Source organism: Carassius gibelio, chromosome B22 (genome assembly GCF_023724105.1).
Source record: "Carassius gibelio isolate Cgi1373 ecotype wild population from Czech Republic chromosome B22, carGib1.2-hapl.c, whole genome shotgun sequence".
In the NCBI taxonomy this organism is placed as follows: domain Eukaryota; kingdom Metazoa; phylum Chordata; class Actinopteri; order Cypriniformes; family Cyprinidae; genus Carassius; species Carassius gibelio.
Genome location: NC_068417.1, coordinates 2,263,315 through 2,284,796, shown reverse-complemented (window position 1 = coordinate 2,284,796; position 21,482 = coordinate 2,263,315). Strand labels below are relative to the sequence as shown.

Genomic DNA, 21,482 nt, shown 5'->3' with positions numbered 1-21,482 from the left:
TGCTTTTTATTCCTGTAGAAAAGTTTCTCTTCTCTCTTTGTGTCATTAGTGTAAGATCAGGATCACATGTGTCTGTGAAGAGTGACCGGTCAAAGCATGACATGCCGAACTTCAGTGAGAGAAAAACATCTATCAAAAGGTATTTATTATCTTTGACATTATAATGTTGTGTTGGCTTACTTCTCCAATAGGAGGTTTGTGATGGAAATGAATGAAATAACACAATAACTCACTGATTTCCTCTTTATTGAACTCAGTCTGGAGCTTCTTTCCAGTAACACAATCACACAAGCAGACACAAGGAGGTATAAATTAACCATGGAAAATAGATCATGCAGCCAAACATGAATATGTCTTTCCATCTCTCCATAGTCATAGATGAACAAATGCATGTCTATACTGTGCTTCATTACCATCCTCAACAGTGAAGCTCTTTAAATGAGACTGAAGGAGCTCCTGTAGTAAAGTGTTTTGTTCTTTGTGTCATTAGTGTAAGATCAGACTCACATGTGTCCAGCTCTGTGTCTGTGAAGAGTGACTGGTCAAAGGGAGAAGCACCATACTTCAGTGAAGAAACAACATCGCGAACCAAACAGTATTTGATCTGTTTCTTATTTCTGTTTAAACATACACTGTGTCAGAAAGTGTATCAGTGAATAATTATCATAAAACATATAGTCCATAAATGTATCACTTATTGTATATCTCTTTGCTAAAATGTTTACCAGATATTTTGGTCATATTTTTCCTAAAAAATTTCAAAAAGTGTATCAGTTAATAATTATCATAAAAATATTTGAAGTCCATAAATTAATGACTTTAAAAATCTTTAAAATATACTTTGGTCACATATATATGTTTTCCCCTAAAAATGCAGTATTTTGATTTATTTTATTTACTATCAGGCTTCAGTGTGAAACATTAGATCCAGATTTACAGTCTCACAGGAAACACAAGAATTTTACAGACAGTCTCCTGCAGATCTTCCAGGTAATAAAACACATTTTCAAGAATATTTAACAATTATAATAAACAATAAATATGTTATTGAATAAGAGTGACAGAACTTTTATTTCAAAAGTTTCTTTTTAAGAACCCATAAAATAAGAACGAAAGCCTATTTTTTTTTGTATTTACAACAAAGTAATGTTTGTCTCAACTTGATTTTTTATGAATATTTTTAATTACTGAATAAATAATTTTGATAAAAATTAAGGATTTGTTTCTCTCATTCATTCTTTTCTTTCTTTGTAGGATCTTGAGAGCAAAATAATGACATTTCTAAAGAAAGAACTAGAAAATTTTAAGAAAATATTACAAAAAGAGGACAAGCAGTACTTTGTGAAGGACTTTAATGAGAACAGATGCAGTATGAAAGAAGCAGCTCTTGATCTCACGCTCTACTTCCTGAGAGAGATGAAGCAAGATGAAGCTGCTGATACTCTAGAAGGTAAGAGACTCGAAATCATCTGTCAGATTGTCACTTATAAATGTAGAGAGAAAATATGATTAATCTATATCTGTATTTTTGTTTCTGTTTAGATGAGCTGTTCTTCATTCATCAGCTAAAGTGTAGCCTAAAGAAGAAGTATCAATGTGTGTTTGAAGGAATTGCAAAGCAAGGAGACTCTACACTTCTGAAGAACATCTACACAGATCTCTATATCACTCAGGGTTGTAGTGAACAGGTCAATACTGAACATGAGGTGAGACAGATTGAAGTTGCTTCCAGACGTCATGAATCACAGGAGATACAGGTTGAGTGCAAACATTTGTTTGAAGCACCTGAACAAGACAAGCAGATCAGAACTGTACTGACAAAAGGAGTTGCTGGCATCGGAAAATCAGTCTCTGTGCAGAAGTTTGTTCTGGATTGGGCTGAAGGAAAAGAAAATCAAGATATCAGCTTCATATTTCCTCTTCCATTTAGAGAGATGAACTTAATGGAGAAAGAAAAACTAAGTTTGATGGACCTTATAACTCAGTTTTTCCTAGAGACAAAAGGACTGAACCTTACAAGAAGAAATCAATTCAAAGTCTTGTTCATTCTTGATGGATTGGATGAATGTCGACTTCCTGTAAACTTTAAGGATAATGAGATATGGTCTGATGTTTCATCACCAGTCTCTCTGGATGTTCTCCTGACGAACCTCATCAAGGGAAATCTGCTTCCTTCTGCTCTCATCTGGATCACCAGCAGACCAGCAGCTGCCAGTAAGATTCCTCCTGACTGTATCGACCGGCTGACAGAGATACGAGGATTCAATGATGCACAAAAGGAGGAGTACTTCAGAAAAAGATTCACGGATGAGAATCAGGCCAAAGAAATCATTGATCATGTTAAACAATCAAAGAGTCTCTTTATCATGTGCCACATCCCAGTCTTCTGCTGGATTTCAGCCACTGTTCTCCAGAACATTTTAGAGGAGAAAAGAAAGAATGTTGTGAAAAACAATCAGGTTGATGATGTCTCCAGAACACTGCAGGAGTCAAATACTGAAGACACTCCTAAGACTCTGACACAAATGTACACACACTTCCTCAGATTTCAGATCCAGCAGAGCAGACGAAAGTATGATGGAGAACATACACCAGATGTTTCCTGGGATAAAGATGCCATCTTTTCACTGGGGAAACTGGCATTTGATCAGCTGGAAAGAAACAATGTGATCTTCTATGACACAGATCTGGAAGCCTGTGGTATTGACGTCTATAAGGCATCAGTGTACTCAGGCATGTGTACCCAGATCTTTAAGGAGGAAACAGGGATCACTCTTGGTACCATGTACTGCTTCGTTCACTTGAGCATTCAAGAGTTTATTGCAGCCCTTTATGCACATCTGTTTCTAGACATCAACAAGAAATATGTGTTTGATCAAGACTCTACAGAACAGAAAAACAAAAAATTCCTTCAGATCCTTCTCAGACAATCCAAAAAAAACATGACTGATTTGCTCAAGATTGCAGTGGACAAGGCACTAGAAAGTGATAATGGACACCTGGATCTTTTTCTTCGCTTCCTCCTTGGTTTGTCACTCCAGTCCAATCAGAGACTCTTACATGGTCTGTTGACACATGAAGACAATGAGCAGAGCAAAGAGGAAATAGTTCAGTACATCAAGCAGAAATTAGAGTCTAATCTGTCTCCAGAGAGATCCATCAATCTGTTCTACTGTCTGAATGAACTGAACGACCAAACTCTGGTGAAAGACATTCAGACCCACCTGAGCAAAGGAAGTCTCTCATCTGCTGATCTTTCACCTGCCCAGTGGTCTGCTTTGGTCTTTGTGTTGTTGACATCAGAGGAGGAGCTGGAGGAGTTTGAGCTTCAGAAATTCAAGAAATCAGACGAGTGTCTCATTAGATTATCAGCAGTCATCAAAACCTGCAAAAGAGCTCTGTAAGTTATTTAATATATGTTGTCATGTTTTGTTCTCATCTTAAAATTACATGAATCTATATTGATAAATAGCAGGCTTGTACACCTCGATTTATAGTGATAATTAAACACACACCAGTTATAAGTAGGGGTGGGAATCACCAGAGGCCTCACGATACGATATTATCACGATACTTTTGTCAATATAGATATTTATATTGTGATATTTCAGTTCTTGAAAGTACAAAGTTATTATTATCAGATCACAGCATACAGATATACCATGTTACAGCACAGTAGCGCTACTGCAAACAGGAGCAAGATTTTTTGCCATTTTTCTCTTTGATAATTTGCAGCTGTAGGTGCATACCTAAACTGAACAAAATTATAAATGCAACACTTTTGTTTTCGTCCCAATTTTTCATGAGTTAAACTCAAAGCTCTAAGACTTTTTCTATGTACAAAAAATACCTATTTCTCTCAAATATTGTTCACAAATCTGTCTTAATCTGTGTTAGTGAGCACTTCTCTTTCTATTTGCTGAGATGATCCATCCACCTAACAGGTGTGGCATATCAAGATGCTGATTTGACAGCATGATTAGCCTTTAACCCCTTTAACACTGTGATTCCGGCAAATACACGGGTAATGTTTCCCGGCAATTGTTTCCGGGTCACTAGATTTTTCACTTTCATAAAGACATGTGACATCAGGGTGTGACGTGTAATGTACGAGTCGAAAACACTAGGCATTTTAACTTTCACTTAAGATAGCGAACAATCTCAGCTTCAGCGCAGAAAGTGAGGAACTAACTGATCTCTGCTTCATTACAATTTGCACATTTTTTAGTAGAGAACATTGATCTGCCTTCAAAACACCTGGTAAAAGAGTCACGTGATATCGTGCGTCATCACTACGACACACCCTTTACAGCATTAGTTCTGACTTTTGTTCACACAGAGCTCGTTCCGGGACTGAACCCGGTAATGTTACTAGGTCCCTAACCCTGGATCAATCCCGAGATGTGTTTGTGTTCACACAGAAGGTGACCTGTCATTAAATTAAACTGGGTCCAATGTTCAGTGTGAAAGGGGCTTTAGGCTCACCACTATAAAAGGCCACTCTAAAATGTGCAGTTTACTGTATTGATGGTTCGAGGGGGGTGTCCGAAAACCAGTCAGTATCTGGTGTGAACACCATTTGCCTCACGCAATACTACACATCTCCATCTGATAACTTTCCGCGATGCCGTCATCTTTATTTCAGAAGGTGACCCAGCTGACCTCACCAGAAAAAAAAAAACTCAACACCAGCATCTAGTTGATTGCCAATAAATTGATTTTATAATTCTACCAAATAGTATACTAAAAGATCCGTATTGCTGCGGAAAACATTGCGATACTATACTGTATCGTTTTTTCCCCCCACCTATAGTTATAGGTATATATTTCTTTTAGGGTAAAGTCAAAACAATTTCTTGAACTTTTTTTTTCTTTAAGAACTGCAGTCCTTTGGAATTAAAGTGCAGTTTTGTTTTATTAGTTTTACATGGGTTTTATGTAAAAATATCTATTTTCAGCAAAACAAGCTGACATGTTGTTATTATAAAACACATTGTTCCTTTGTTGTTTATACTCTAATATTGAGTTCAACTTCTACAACTTCTCCTCTCTCACGCTGCAGTTTTCCACAAGTTCATCAAACAACCGCAGTAAGAATATTTCATCAAGCACGGTGAGTAATGGCTTCTCCTACAATTGTTATTTGCACCTCTTGCCACATGTACAGTTTATCTATCTCTGTCGCTGATGAGGGATTCACATGTGATAAATGCAGGGAAATAGTTAGGCTGACAGAGAAGATTTCAGAATTAGAGACACGCATCCAAACTTTAATTGAGGACAGTACGAATGTTAGGGCTCTAGATACGGCTTTGGATGTGTCTAGCTCAGGGATTCCTGTACATTGTCCGGTTCCAGCAGAGCCCCTGCAGCAGGGCAACTGGGTGACGGTGAGGCAGCGTAGTCGTGGGTCAAAACACCGCTCTTCTTTTCCGATCAAAACATTAAACCGGTTCTCCCCACTCAGTGATGCACCCACTGAGAAACCTGATGAAAGTGCTCTAGTTATTGGCGATTCTATTGTACGGAACGTGCATATAGAGACACCAGCCACCATAGTCAAATGTTTACGGGGAGCCAGAGCGCCTGACATCTTGGCAAATTTAAAAGTGCTGGCTAATGCTAAACGTAAATACAGCAAGATTGTTATTCATGCCGGCGCTAATGATGTTCGACTTCGCCAGTCGGAGATCACTAAAAATAACTTTAAAGAGGTGTGTGAACTTGCAAGCACGATGTCAGACACTGTAATATGCTCTGGTCCCCTGCCTGCTTACCGTGGTGACGAGATGCATAGCAGATTGTCATCACTCAATGGCTGGATGTCTAAGTGGTGCCCACAGAATAACATAGGTTATATAGACAATTGGACGAGCTTTTGGGGCAGACCTGACCTGTTTAAAAGAGAATATCTTCATCCCTCCTGGGGTGGCGCCACTCTTCTGTCTAGAAATATGGCAAATAGTCTTAGTGTTTATACTTGACTAACTGGGGCCCAGGTCAGGAAGCAGACAGACTGGCTAAACCGACCGTCTGCTAGCTGCCTCCCGTCACAGAGGTCAGTTAATTCTCAGCACATAGAAACTCTTTCACCTAGATATCACACTATAGAGACTGTGTCTGTTCCCCGAACTAGAAAATACAAAAAAACGTCCAAACCAAGTTAAGGTTAACAATTTAATTGAGGTTCAACAAATAAAAAACAAATGCAATATGGATAAACAAATGATAAAGATTGGCTTATTGAATATCAGATCCATTTCTACGAAAACACTTTTTGTAAATAATATGATAACTGATCATAATATAGATGTGCTCTGTTTGACAGAAACTTGGCTAAAACCTGATGATTACATTATTTTAAATGAGTCCACCCCCCAAGATTATTGTTATAAACACGAGCCGCGTCTAAAAGGCAAAGGGGGAGGAGTTGCTTCAATTTATAACAACGTTTTCAGGATTTCTCAGAGGGCAGGCTTCAAGTATAACTCGTTTGAAGTAATGGTGCTTCATATAACATTATCCAGAGAAACCAATGTTAATGATAAATCCCCTGTTATGTTTGTACTGGCTACTGTATACAGGCCACCAGGGCACCATACAGACTTTATTAAAGAGTTTGGTGATTTTACATCCGAGTTAGTTCTGGCTGCAGATAAAGTCTTAATAGTTGGTGATTTTAATATCCATGTCGATAATGAAAAAGATGCATTGGGATCAGCATTTATAGACATTCTGAACTCTATTGGTGTTAGACAACACGTTTCAGGACCTACTCATTGTCGAAATCATACTCTAGATTTAATACTGTCACATGGAATTGATGTTGATAGTGTTGAAATTATTCAGCCAAGTGATGATATCTCAGATCATTATTTAGTTCTGTGTAAACTTCATATAGCCAAAATTGTAAATTCTACTTCTTGTTACAAGTATCGAAGAACCATCACTTCTACCACAAAAGACTGCTTTTTAAGTTATCTTCCTGATGTATCCGAATTCCTTAGCATATCCAAAACCTCAGAACAACTTGATGATGTAACAGAAACTATGGACTCTCTCTTTTCTAGCACTTTAAATACAGTTGCTCCTTTACGCTTAAGAAAGGTTAAGGAAAACAGTTTGACACCATGGTATAATGAGCATACTCGCACCCTAAAGAGAGCAGCCCGAAAAATGGAGCGCAGCTGGAGGAAAACCAAACTAGAGGTATTTCGTATTGCTTGGCGGGAAAGTAGCATATCCTACAGAAAAGCATTAAAAACTGCTAGATCTGATTACTTTTCTTCTCTTTTAGAAGAAAACAAACATAACCCCAGGTATTTATTCAATACAGTGGCTAAATTAACGAAAAATAAAGCCTCAACAAGTGTTGACATTTCCCAACACCACAGCAGTAATGACTTTATGAACTACTTTACTTCTAAAATCGATACTATTAGAGATAAAATTGCAACCATTCAGCCGTCAGCTACAGTATCACATCAGACAGTGCACTATAGACCCCCTGAGGAACAGTTCCACTCATTCTCTACTATAGGAGAGGAAGAATTGTATAAACTTGTTAAATCATCTAAACTTACAACATGTATGTTAGACCCTATACCATCTAAGCTCTTAAAAGAGGTGCTTCCAGAAGTCATAGGTCCTCTTCTGACTATTATTAATTCCTCATTGTCATTAGGATATGTCCCCAAAACCTTCAAACTGGCTGTTATTAAGCCTCTCATAAAAAAAGCCACAACTTGACCCCAGAGAACTAGTTAATTATAGACCAATCTCGAATCTCCCTTTTCTGTCCAAGATACTAGAAAAGGTGGTATCCTCACAATTATATTCCTTCTTAGAGAAAAATGGTATATGTGAGGATTTCCAGTCAGGATTTAGACCGTATCATAGTACTGAAACTGCTCTCCTTAGAGTTACAAATGATCTGCTCTTATCATCTGATCGTGGGTGTATCTCTCTATTAGTTTTATTGGATCTTAGTGCTGCGTTTGACACAATTGACCACAACATTCTTTTGCATAGACTTGAACACTTTGTTGGCATCAGTGGAAGTGCATTAGCTTGGTTTAAATCGTACTTATATGACCGCCATCAGTTCGTAGCAGTGAATGAAGATGTATCATATCGATCACAAGTGCAGTATGGAGTACCTCAAGGCTCAGTTCTAGGGCCGCTACTCTTCACGCTTTATATGTTACCCTTGGGAGATATCATCAGGAAACATGGTGTTAGCTTTCACTGTTATGCTGATGATACGCAGCTCTATATTTCCTCGCAGCCCGGTGAAACACACCAATTTGAAAAACTAATGGAATGCATAGTCGATATAAAAAATTGGATGACGAATAATTTCTTACTGCTAAATTCAGAAAAAACAGAGGTGTTAATCATAGGGCCTAAAAACTCTACTTGTAATAACCTAGAACACTGTCTAAGACTTGATGGTTGCTCTGTCAATTCTTCGTCATCAGTTAGGAACCTAGGTGTGCTACTTGATCGCAATCTTTCCTTAGAAAGCCACGTTTCTAGCATTTGTAAAACTGCATTTTTCCATCTCAAAAATATATCTAAATTACGGCCTATGCTCTCAATGTCAAATGTAGAAATGTTAATCCATGCATTTATGACTTCAAGGTTAGACTATTGCAATGCTTTATTGGGTGGTTGTTCTGCACGCTTGGTAAACAAACTACAGCTAGTCCAAAATGCAGCAGCAAGAGTTCTTACTAGAACCAGGAAGTATGACCATATTAGCCCGGTCCTGTCCACACTGCACTGGCTCCCTATCAAACATCGTATAGATTTTAAAATATTGCTTATTACTTATAAAGCCCTGAATGGTTTAGCACCTCAGTATTTGAATGAGCTCCTTTTACATTATACTCCTCTACGTCCGCTACGTTCTCAAAACTCAGGCAATTTGATAATACCTAGAATATCAAAATCAACTGCGGGCGGCAGATCCTTTTCCTATTTGGCGCCTAAACTCTGTAATAACCTACCTAACATTGTTCGGGAGGCAGACACACTCTTGCAGTTTAAATCTAGATTAAAGACCCATCTCTTTAACCTGGCATACACATAACATACTAATATGTTTTTAATATCCAAATCCGTTAAAGGATTTTTAGGCTGCATTAATTAGGTAAACTGGAACCGGAACACTTCACATAACACTGTACTTTCTACATCATTAGAAGAATGGCATCTACGCTAATATTTGACTGTTTCTCTCTTGTTCCGAGGTCACTGTGGCCACCAGATCCAGTCTGTGTCCAGATCAGAGGGTCACTGCAGTCACCCGGGTCCAGTACGTATCCAGACCAGATGGTGGATCAGCACCTAGAAAGGACCTATACTGCTCTGAAAGACAGCGGAGACCAGGACAACTAAAGCCCCAGATACAGATCCCCTGTAAAGACCTTGTCTCAGAGGAGCACCAGGACAAGACCACAGGAAACAGATGATTCTTCTGCACAATCTGACTTTGCTGCAGCCTGGAATTGAACTACTGGTTTCGTCTGGTCAGAGGAGAACTGGCCCCCCAACTGAGCCTGGTTTCTCCCAAGGTTTTTTTTCTCCATTCTTTCACCGATGGAGTTTCGGTTCCTTGCCGCTGTCACCTCTGGCTTGCTTAGTTGGGGTCACTTCATCTACAGCGATATCATTGACTTGATTGCAAATTAAAACATACACTATTTCAACTGAACAGAGATGACATAACTGAATTCAATGATGAACTGCCTTTAACTATCATTCTGCATTATTGAGACACTGTTTTCCAAATGAATGTTGTTCAGTGCTTTGGCGCAATGTATTTTGTTTAAAGCACTATATAAATAAAGGTGATTGATTGATTGATTGCTATAAAGCAGATGTACTCTTGCAAAACCTCAATGCATAAATGATTATCCTCCAGATTCTCCTCCTCAAGACACTCATCCAGATAATAGAGCAGCACTTTTAAATGTATAACTCATTGCCATTAATGATATAAACCTGTTATACATTTACATATTTTATTAAGTTTTATTTGAATCAACTTCAATCAATACAATTCTAATATATATGCAGTGTATTGGTATAAATTTATTTTTGTATTTAACGAATGTATTACATGTATCTAACTCTGTGATTTGATTTATTTCTCTTGTAGGCTAAATGATTGTGGCTTAACAGACAAAAGCTGTCCAGCTCTGGCTACAGTTTTTGGATCAGATACCAATCTGAAAGAGCTGAACATGAACAATAATAATCTGCAGGATTCAGGAGTGAAGCTACTCTGCACTGGCCTGGAGAATATAAACTGCAAATTAGAGATACTGAGGTAAGTTTTGTGACAATCATAGGTGTTCTGTTAATTTAAATTTTGACAATTTGCAGGCTTTAATTTCAGCATAAACTCCACATTTCAAGGCCCTCATTTATCAACAGTACAATGTTAGGGATCTTCCGTCTTGTACTTTTAACATAGGAATGTGTGTAAATATAAGCACAACTCTGAGCATGCTTAAGCAGAGAATCTAGTGCTAGAATGGCAATACTACAAAAAGAAAGTGCTACTGTGTGTTTCCTGTGTCTTTTAATTGCAAATACTACATTTATAAATTAATAGTTCAAGTTAGATGAGATATTTAGTCTAGTTTATCTCCCCAGGAAATAAGACTAAATATATTTTTGCTTATATAGTAAATGCATCTTGATTAAAGTAAAAACAAGACAAAATAATAAGATAAGCCTTTTTTTAGGTGCATCTGGGAAGTAATTTGAAATGTAGCTTTAGTGTCATGACTGAACTTGCTTTGCTGCAGGATTCTGCAAACCATGCTCTGTGCAGAAAACATGTTTAAAAAGAGCGCACTGATTTGTTTAGTGAGCGCACAGAATGTCTTCTCAGTCGGTACTGCTTTCTTTTTCCATTATTTCAGGGAGGACATTATACATTCACATGATTTATAAAGGGAGGTGTTGTCACCATATATGGTTTATTGGAGGCATTTCTGAATGCAAATGTCTAAGTGTTTAAATGTTGTTGTTTTTTTAAGTCTAGATTTAGGCACGATGAGTAGATTAGAGTAGAACGATTACTGGATCTCAATGTTCTGCACTGGTGAATCAGATCGCTGTTCTACTGCAGGATAAACACTGTACACTCAACACATTGACATACATTATTTCAATGTTACAAGGACATCTTTAAATTATTGCTACTGGGTGTTTTTTGTGCGTCTAGTATAAGAGATTGCTGACTGAATGATATGCCATCATCACCAGTATTTGTCAAATGTCAGCTAAAACATACTGGTAAATATTAAGATTAAAACTGAAGTGTTTTCTCTTTATGCAGTCTGAAGAACAACGGTATCACAGAAGGAGGTTGTCATGTTCTGGCTGCAGCTCTAAATTCAAACCCTTCAAATCTGACAGAGCTGGATCTGAGTGAGAATAAACTAGGAGACTCTGGAGTGACAGAAATCTCCAGTCTGCTGAGAAATTCACAGACACTACAGATACTCAGGTCTGAATTTGGTTAATCTAAACATGAATCAGTGTAAAGCTCCAGCTGGTCTGTAAACTGGTGCCGTGTCACAAGGAATGGGTCAGTAATGTGAAATTGGTGTAGATATGTTTATAAAATATTAAGTGCTATTAAATATTAAATAAGTCGCAACTGACTATAAGTCACAGGACCATATGAAAAAAAGTGTGACTTTTAGTCCGGAAACACACACACACACACACACACACACACACACTGTAAACACACACACACCGTGAACAGACACACGCACACTCTCACACACACACACACACACACAGTGAACACACGCACTCTCTCTCTCTCTCTCTCTCTCTCTCTCTCTCACACACACTCTCTCTCACTCACACTCACACACACTCTCTCTCACACACACTCACACACACACTCTCTCTCTCACACACACACACACACACCTGCGGTGCTGAGGAACAGTTGGGGTTCAGTTCTTGCTCGAGGGTCTCATCTCAGTCAATCACCGGAGATCACAGTAATCCAGTTCATGAATGGACCAAAATTATTATTATTATATATTATTTTTTATTCACCCAGACATGTACAGTAAAGAATGACAATTACAAAAAAGTTAAACATTTATTTAAGTAAATTGTAATTCAGAAACATAATTTTCTTGATTTCTCACATTTAAACTCAATTTTCACATTTAATGTTATTTTAAGTAGTTCTGTAGTTCATCCTGTGTCTACTTTGTTCATCTTTTTTCTTCTGTATTTGTTTATGGTCATATAATAAGGTTTTTGACAATGTTTTACTTATTGCACTGTATGGTGTTAACACATGATGAATTACTCACACATGAACATAACGTGTCTGATTCATTGTGTTTTCTCTTTCTGTCTTCAGTCTGTGTGATTGCAGTATTACAGAGAAACAGTGTCTCATCCTGACTTCAGCTCTGAAATCAAACCCATCACACCTGAGAGAACTGAACCTGAGCTGGAATAAACTACTAGGAGACTCTGGAGTGAAACACCTCAGTGATCTACTGATGAACACACAATTCAAGCTGGAGAAACTACAGTTAGTATCATTATACTCTACAGCACTTACAGTCAGATTGATTTATCATACATCATTTATTTCCAAAAATGAATGGATCCTTGTGATCTTTAATGAAAATAACTATCACTTTCTCTCATAAACACATCTCTTCTCTCGTCTGATGATGTGAAGAAGGGAAAACCTGTCAGTCACATGAGATCACAGCAATACATTTACATTTATTCATTTAGCAGACGCTTTTATCCAAAGTGACTTACAGATGAAGACAGTGGAAGCAATCAAAAACAACAAAAAGAGCAATGATATATAAGTGCTATAACAAGTCTCAGTTAGGTTAACACAGTACATGTAGCATGGGATTTTAAATAATGTAATAAAAAGAAAACAGATAGAATAAAAAAAAGAATAGAGCAAGCTAGTGTTAGAGGTCTTTACACACACACACACACACACACACACACACACACACAATTGCATGATAAATGAAAAGAAAATAGAATACAAAAAGATTAGAAAGGTAGTTAGATGTTTTTTAAGAATAGAATTAGAATAGTGAGTGTTAAAGTTAGAGGGTCAAATAAAGATGGAAGAGATGTGTTTTAAGCCGATTCTTGAAGATGGCTAAGGACTCAGCTGCTCGGATTGAGTTGGGGAGGTCATTCCACTAGGAGGAAACATTTAAGTTAAAAGTCCGTAAAAGTGACTTTGTGCTTCTTTGGGATGAACAATCAAGCGAGGTTCACTTGCAGAACGCAAGCTTCTAGAGGCACATAAGTCTGAAGTAATGAATTTAGGTAAATGGGTGCAGAGCCAGTGGTAGTTTTGTAGGCAAACATCAATGCCTTGAATTGTATGCGAGCAGCTATTAGTAGACAGTTCAAATTGATAAACAGAGGTGTGACGTGTATTCTTTTTGGCTCATTAAAAATTAATCTTGCTGCCGCGTTCTGAATTAATTGTAAAGGTTTGATAGAATTGGCTGGAAGACCTGCAGAGAGAGCATTGCAATAGTCCAGCCTGGACAGAACAAGAGCTTGAACAAGGAGTTGTGCAGCATGTTCCCAAAGAAAGGGCTTGATCTTCTTGATGTTGAATAAAGCAAATCTGCAGGATCGGACAGAAGGAGATATGGTTGATGTGCCTAACTTGATGGTGAAATTGTGATGAAACGATGGGATATTGTTTACAATAGCACACAATTATCAGCTTCTCATCAAAAACTCATGAATTCCTGACCTGCAGTTTTGTTTTTAAAGCTGTTTCACTCAGACGTGCATCACGATGAGAACAAAATATGATCACAAAATCTTGTACTTGTTGGCTGTAATCTACAATCTTAAAATATCATTTAAAATAGATTTTAACATTTGAATGTTATTTTTAAGATGCTTCTGTAGTTGATCCTGTATCTTAATTACATTATAAATCACACACATATTCTTTTTTTTTTTTTTTTAACTAAAGATTCTCTAGACTTGAAATATAACTAATATCCTCAATATCATAGTTTTATATGGCTGTGTAATTATTGTTTTCAGGTTTCAGCATCATGTTATTTATTGCACTGTATGGTGTTAACAGATGATGAATTACTCACACATGAACATAACGTGTCTGATTCATTGTGTTTTCTCTTTCTGTCTTCAGTCTGTGTGGATGCAGTATTACAGAGAAACAGTGTCTCGTCCTGACTTCAGCTCTGAAATCAAACCCATCACACCTGAGAGAACTCAACCTGAGCAGGAATGAACTACTAGGAGACTCTGGAGTGAAACACCTCAGTGATCTACTGATGAACACACAATTCAAGCTGGAGAAACTACAGTTAGTATCATTATACTCTACAGCAGTTACAGTCAGATTAAAGATTACGGTTTACTTTCAGGAAAAGGAAAGGAAAAGGATGTGATGTGTGGCCAAGTCTAGTGCATTTAACACACACACACACACACACACACACACACACACACACACACACCTGCAGCGCTGAGGAACAGTTGGGGTTCAGTTCTTTCTCGAGGGTCTCTGTTTTGAGGTATTTATTTGGGGCTGGTTAGTAAAGGTTTGAAATCACTATGGCACATCCGGTTAGAATGCAATGACTCTGATGTTTCTTCTTTAATTTTTATTCTCCACTGTAGATATGTGGGTATGTGTGGTTCTGAAAGTATACACACAATAATGGTAAATAAAAGGTACACAATAATAAGTATAACAACAATAAAAATTTACAACAATATTATATAGTTACAAAAGGCATTAAATTAACCATATTCAATGTATAATTACAATAAATCAACATTATGTACAGACTGCTCTGAGTGGGACTCGAACCCGCGGCCGTAACATTATTAGCGCCATTCCGGCGGTCTTATGTAAACAAATGACGGTGCAATTTTAGAACGTTAATCTTGAGGCATTCATAGGTACGCATGCAAATAAGCATATAATCCACATAACGGGTCTGATAAGCATATAAACAGCTGTCATAAACTATCATAATCACATTAATTCACACAAAGGAATGGCAATTGCTGAATCTTTGTACACACACATACAGTATTGCCATTAATACCTGAAGTCTGTGATTATCTTAAACCGCAACAATACACAAATGTATTAATAACAAAGATAAGAACATTTGAACTTACGTCTAGCTGCACGCACACACTTGAAATAAACTTTGGAGAACACTCATTAGCTCCGCACTAAACTTTCTGATGCAGCACACTTCTATATCCTTTGGCGGAACTACTTTCAGATGACGCTAAAGCTGTACTGATTCGTAGTTTCAACTGTCAATTAAAAAGCCCAACAATAGCATTCACTGTCCACTGTCCAAGGAAAGTGTGCATAAACAAGATGTTTATTTGGTATTTAATAGCCCAAATTGGCTTTTGACTATTGAAAACAATAACCGTAACCATCTGAAATTAACGGCAGTAACTGCACAGTAAGCAGACAACATTCAATACAAACATAGATGATACAGACATCAGCATTTAGCTTTTGTTTCTGAATTGTGTTGAAACTACATAGAACTGGCTTTAAATAAAAGATTAACTGTAACCATGTGAAATTAAAGGCAATAACTGCATAGTTCTACAATCCAAACAACACAACCAACACACATTCAATAAGAGGTTTCTTAATCAGCCTTCAGTATTTTAGTTTTTAAGTTTGGTTTTAAAAAAAGGTCTTTACCAGTGAGACTAAATAAAAGTATGCTATATAAACGCATTATTCCAAAATGTTAAAATCAAATAATGTTGGTGCGAATAAAACAAAGATGCAAAGTGTTATGGTAATGATTCACATATATATATATATATATATATATATATATATATATATATATATATATATATATATATATATATATATATTTTTTTTTTTTTTTTTTTTTACTTGGAAAAATAAATAACTATTGTCTCAAGTTAAAAAATATAGATGTCCATCATTACCCTATTTTTTTTTAATTGGATGAATTAAACACTTTTTTGCAAGCTCTACTTTACAAAAAAACAACAACAAACATTTCAGTTTTGTCACAGTTAGTCTGTTTGGTTTCTCATCCAACACGTGAGAAGTTGATCTGAACATCCTTCAGTGTCTCCTCTTGTGCAGGGCGCGGACAGGTACAGATACACTCGCGATAAAGAGACTCTTATTTTGTTCAGTCGGCTGTTTGCTTCCTGTTATCTGTGCCTCAGACGTGTAGCTCTGCACTTCCGGCGCTGATTGGCTGTCCGTGTCCTGCGAACAGATTAAGAAACACTTCCACACAAATGACATGATAGCGAATGATTACAATGTGCTGTGTCCAAATTCAGGGTCTGCATCCTCCTTAGGATCCTTCCTACCCGGTTGAAGGAGGATGGGTCCTCCGACGACCGCAAAAACCGGAAGTCGGTGTTTATGAATTTGGACAGCCTACCCTTCTTTCAGTTCCCTCCCTTAACCGTTGCTCATATCCTGTCGCCTAGCAACCGTGACAGCGCTAAGCAAGACGCGGGTGAAGAGCTCATCGTTCTCTCCCCGGAGCTTTATAAACACTTCTGTCTGCTCTTTCGTCCTTAGAAGCGTTAAAAACAGCTTCAATCACTAACAAATAAGCTGTGTGTAAGGGGATATTCACACAGGCAGTATTGAAGAAGCTAGTTTACGAAAGTAAACTTTTTTTTTTTACATATACACGTACAAATGTAAAAAAAAAATGCTTCACGCTAAAACAAAACTAGAAAACCACTGAAAATATATATTTTTGAATAGCCAGTTTTAAAAAAAAACATAGAAAATAATACTCCTCCCCCACTCCGCTACCGCTCGCTTCGTCCTGCTGAAAAGAATTATGGGATAGGTAGGACGCGAAAGGATCCACCACACCCATCCTTGCAATTCGGGGAAAAGGAGGACGCATTTGTGGGCCGCGTTTGAAGGATCCTACGAATTTGGACAGCCTTCGTCACGGCGCTGTGACGTAACATCCTTCAAATGAGTCCTCCGAAGGATGTAGACCCTGAATTTGGACACAGCAGTCTGTGCATGCGGGCGTACTTCCGGAAAAATCAGTCGAAAAAAGACCAAAAACCGGGCAAAAGTCGATTGCGTTTTTTAAGCGCAAACCGTCCGATTTATGGCCTTTCAACCGGTGAATCCCTAATTGTAATTCAGAAACAGAATTTTTCTTGATTTCTCACATTTAAACTAAATTTTCACATTTAATGTTATTTTAAGTAGTTCTGTAGTTCATCCTGTGTCTACTTTGTTCATCTTTTTTCTTCTGTTTTTGTTTATGGTCATGTTTTAAGGTTTTTGGCAATGTTTTACTTATTGCACTGTATGGTGTTAACACATGATGAATTACTCACACATGAACATAACGTGTCTGATTCATTGTGTTTTCTCTTTCTGTCTTCAGTCTGCGTGATTGCAGTATTACAGAGAAACAGTGTCTCATCCTGACTTCAGCTCTGAAATCAAACCCATCACACCTGAGAGAACTGAACCTGAGCTGGAATCAAATAAATAACACAGGACTGAATCACTTATGTGACGTACTGAAGGATTCACGCTGTAAACTGGAGAGATTGAAGTCAGTAACATTCACAGACAAGAATCAAAATGATGAAAATCACATGAGACTTTGTACGGTTGTCAACACTTGGTGCTATTCTTTATATATAAAGTTTATATTATTTTTATATAACAACCTATTTAAAAATATATTTTTAATTAATACATTTTATACATTTACAAAATATCATAAATCCTTCAAAAAAACTACATAAATGTAGAGTAAAAACATTAATAAATTACACATTTTGTAACAAAAAGTCGTTTTGTTGGCTGTGTTCTCTGGAGAGCCCAAACAGCACGAGTGTCGTCCCCAAACGAACAGCACATAAGAGTTCAACAAAACACTTTATACTCAATATCTCATGATGAATGTGTTCACATTATATTTGTGAAAGATTCTTCATCTTAATGATTTGTTTGTAAGATGATCTCTCTTCCTCTGTCTCTTTCTAGTCTTCGACGCTCTGGCATTACAGATGTTTCTTCTTTAACTCAGTCTTTGACAAACACAAAAGCTCTGCAGTTTCTAAAAGAGCTTGATCTGAGATATAATAAGATTGAAGACTCAAAGCAGAAGCTCATTGATGTGCTACGAGACTCAAACTGTAAACTGAGGTGAGTAAACTTCACTTTGTGATATTAAAGAGATTCATTTACCTCTGATATGTGAACAAATATATACTTTCAGATATTAGTGAAAAGAGTTGATCAAATGATCATCAAGCTTTATTTCAAAGGGTTTGTTGTCAGAATGAAATGTAAAGTTGATAAAAATGTTGAACACAAAGGAGGAAAGAGAAGAAAAGCAGACTGTCACAGCTTTCTACAGCAACAGCTGCTTTATTAATGAGATCAGTAATAGTGAATCATTAGAGTTTGAAATAGATTTGTTCAGATTGTAGGAAAACGCTGGTAAAATCAGAGCAGATTCAGCTTCAGCTCACAGTCGTCCAGCATCACATGATCAATGTCTCTGTCTCTTGTGTGTTTTTACTTTGACAAGCAACACGTCACATTACTTTACACTTACTTTCTGTAAGAGATAATGTCCCTCCAGCCGCTTATCACAGAATAAACCCGACAGGGTGATCAGGACTTGTGTCCTCCTGAAGAGACTTATTCTGTGATAACATCCGGCTGCATCTGCATTATCACACTTATTATTTGCTTTCTTGACACACAAGTGAAGAATTAGACACAATTTAGATTCAGCTAAACACTTCTGCTCAGTTAGCAACAACTTTGATTACAGGATTTTAATGTAACTTGAAATATAGTAACTAATTAGTACTTTATTCCAATGAACTCTGATTATCTTCGGTTCGATTCCCGGGAACACATGATAACTAAAAATTGATAGCCCAGAATGCACTGTAAGTCGCTTTGGATAAAAGCGTCTGCTAAATGAATAATAATCTTCTCTTCAAACCTCACAGCTTGAGTTCAATCACCAGAAGCTGCTAAATGCTGTATCTCATAAAGTGAAGTGATCTTGAGAGGAGCAGTAAACATCAGCTGAAGATCCACAGAAGAGCTTCACTACTGTGTCTATGAGGAGAAATAAATGTGTGATAAATGTGTAAATGTGATCCATACAGGTGAAGAGACTCAGACTTTACAATCAAATAATGCAGCATGTGTGTTAGAAACATGATATTGAATGATTAATGTTGCTTTAGTATTCAAGCAGATGATCATTGTGTTTAATGTAAAGCTGGAACAGAGGAGGAAGAAGCTCAGATGAGTCTGTCTGGCTCTTCAGTTTAATAATATTTCTATTAAACTCATTCATAATGATTCAGATGTTTAAATTTTATTGTCAAGTGCAGCACTTAAATGTGTCAAAAGATATAAAGCAAATCTACAATGTGTGAACTTAAAACATTTCCATGATACAAATATTCTACATCTACTGTGTCAGTATTAGATAAAGTATAAATGTGAGTTAGTAGTTAGCTCAAGGCAATATCAGCGCTGGTTCTGGAGCCGGAGAGCTCTTCAGCATCTGATTTGATCATCACTTCAGTCTTTTATAGACAGCAGGTGGATCCAGTGGTGGACAGTAAATCAGGGAATGTGACTCATCCCAGGACACGTCTGTTGCTGAAGTCACCTCCATCCAATTCATGACTCCACCAGACTGATAAACTCTTTTGCTCTTTCAGTTGTTAATAAATTAAAATCCTTAGACTGTGGACAGGTAAAATAATGAAATAGAGTATCAAGACATTCACTGTCTTTATCATCTTTCCCTGAATCCCTCTCTCTCTCACTCTGCACATCGAGTTTCTCTGCAATATGAAATAAGCACTTTCAATAATCTATATTAATTATGCAGCCATCGATTGTATATGTCCCCATGATCACAGTCCTCTACTGATGATCTTATGAATCATAAAGCACATATTTTTCTAGGAGTATTTTTCTAAGTTATAGTTTAAACTGTAGCTGAAGGTTCGTGCTCTGACTCAAAAGCTGAAGTGTCTTGTTCAACATCAGGATCACTTACAGCACTAGTGATAATGTTGCTTCCTTCATCACCTTCAAAATAAATTAATACACATTGTACACTAGGCTACATATTATAGGCTAGAAATGGAAAATCTGGTCAAGTTTGGCACTAAAAAATACTGTATCCCCATAAGTAAAACAGAGTGCTAGTTTGAACTTCTATCATTATATATGCTTGTAATATGCTTTTGAGAATAGATTTTATCTATTTTAAATCACTTTGGATGAAAGCGTCCATCTGTCAAATGATTACATAAATATTATGGTGGACTTTTTCACAGTTCAGTTTGTTTCACAGTTTTAGAGTCACAGTATGTGCTATGTTTATGGAAAAACTGTACTTTAAAATATATATATATATTATCATATTATTAAGAATAATAACTAACTACAATACTCAGGGGTCAGCTACAGGTCACCAAAGATGACTGCTATAACACAAACTAACCCTAAGCTCAACAGAGCTTTCTCCACACACAACACAACCTGCCATGAGCCACAGCTGCAGAAACACACTGAAGCAGGCTTCGTCATCAAAGATCTGAATTCATCATTTAGGATTGGTATCATCTGAACCAGAACTGACCCATAGATGTCACCCGAGACTGAGGAGCCGATGTTAACTATGTTCATAAAGCGTTTAAAAAGAAGCACTTGTGTGTGATGATTGTTCAGGGCTGATCTGTGATCTACACGTAATGCCTGGCATGGACATACAGTAGTGTGATCTCATCATAACATAACCAATACACACATGATGCAGCAATAAAAAGTCATTGTTGAGCACAGGTGAACCTCACAAGAAATGTACACCTAAAACATGTAATGAGAAATGATTATAAACCTGACATTAACCTCCTGACAGCTGTAACATGTGCATGTTCTCTTCAGCAGGGATCCAGACTGATCATTTCTGTGAGTGTATCGACTCATAAACTCGTCCATTTCTGTTACATTTGAGAAACAACAAACGGCAATGAAACGAAACGAAAGTGAAACTAAACCGCGCTGGGTTTATCAGCTCGGACCGAGCACACACTGGACATCACAAGCTAAACAAAACTCTTCATGTTAGAGGAAATCACCCGACAGGACTTATGTTAGGCTGATCTAACTCCCTGAACTAAGAAGGGCGGTGTGCAGACAAAATGAATTGAGGTGAAAGACACACCTAATGAGACAGCAGAAACCACTGAAAATGATTGTAACCCCAGAAACAATACCTGCTATGTTAAAGCTGGGGCCTGGGTAAGTATTTATTTCAATGCTATGTTTAACTTTACCTGTCAAGTGTAATCTGTTTTCGTCTGTTTCAGCAGCA

General features: G+C 37.2%; 1 protein-coding gene across 1 annotated transcript in view; it reads left to right on the top strand.

Annotated features, from left to right (window-relative positions):
- Positions 1-21,482, top strand: part of LOC127987559 (uncharacterized) — a 1,718,354-nt gene that overhangs the window by 1,443,076 nt on the left and 253,796 nt on the right. The window contains exons 73-74 of the mRNA XM_052589927.1: positions 12,413-12,589; positions 14,219-14,395. Coding sequence (XP_052445887.1) covers positions 12,413-12,589; positions 14,219-14,395 — 354 coding nt within the window. The remainder of the gene's footprint in view (positions 1-12,412; positions 12,590-14,218; positions 14,396-21,482) is intronic.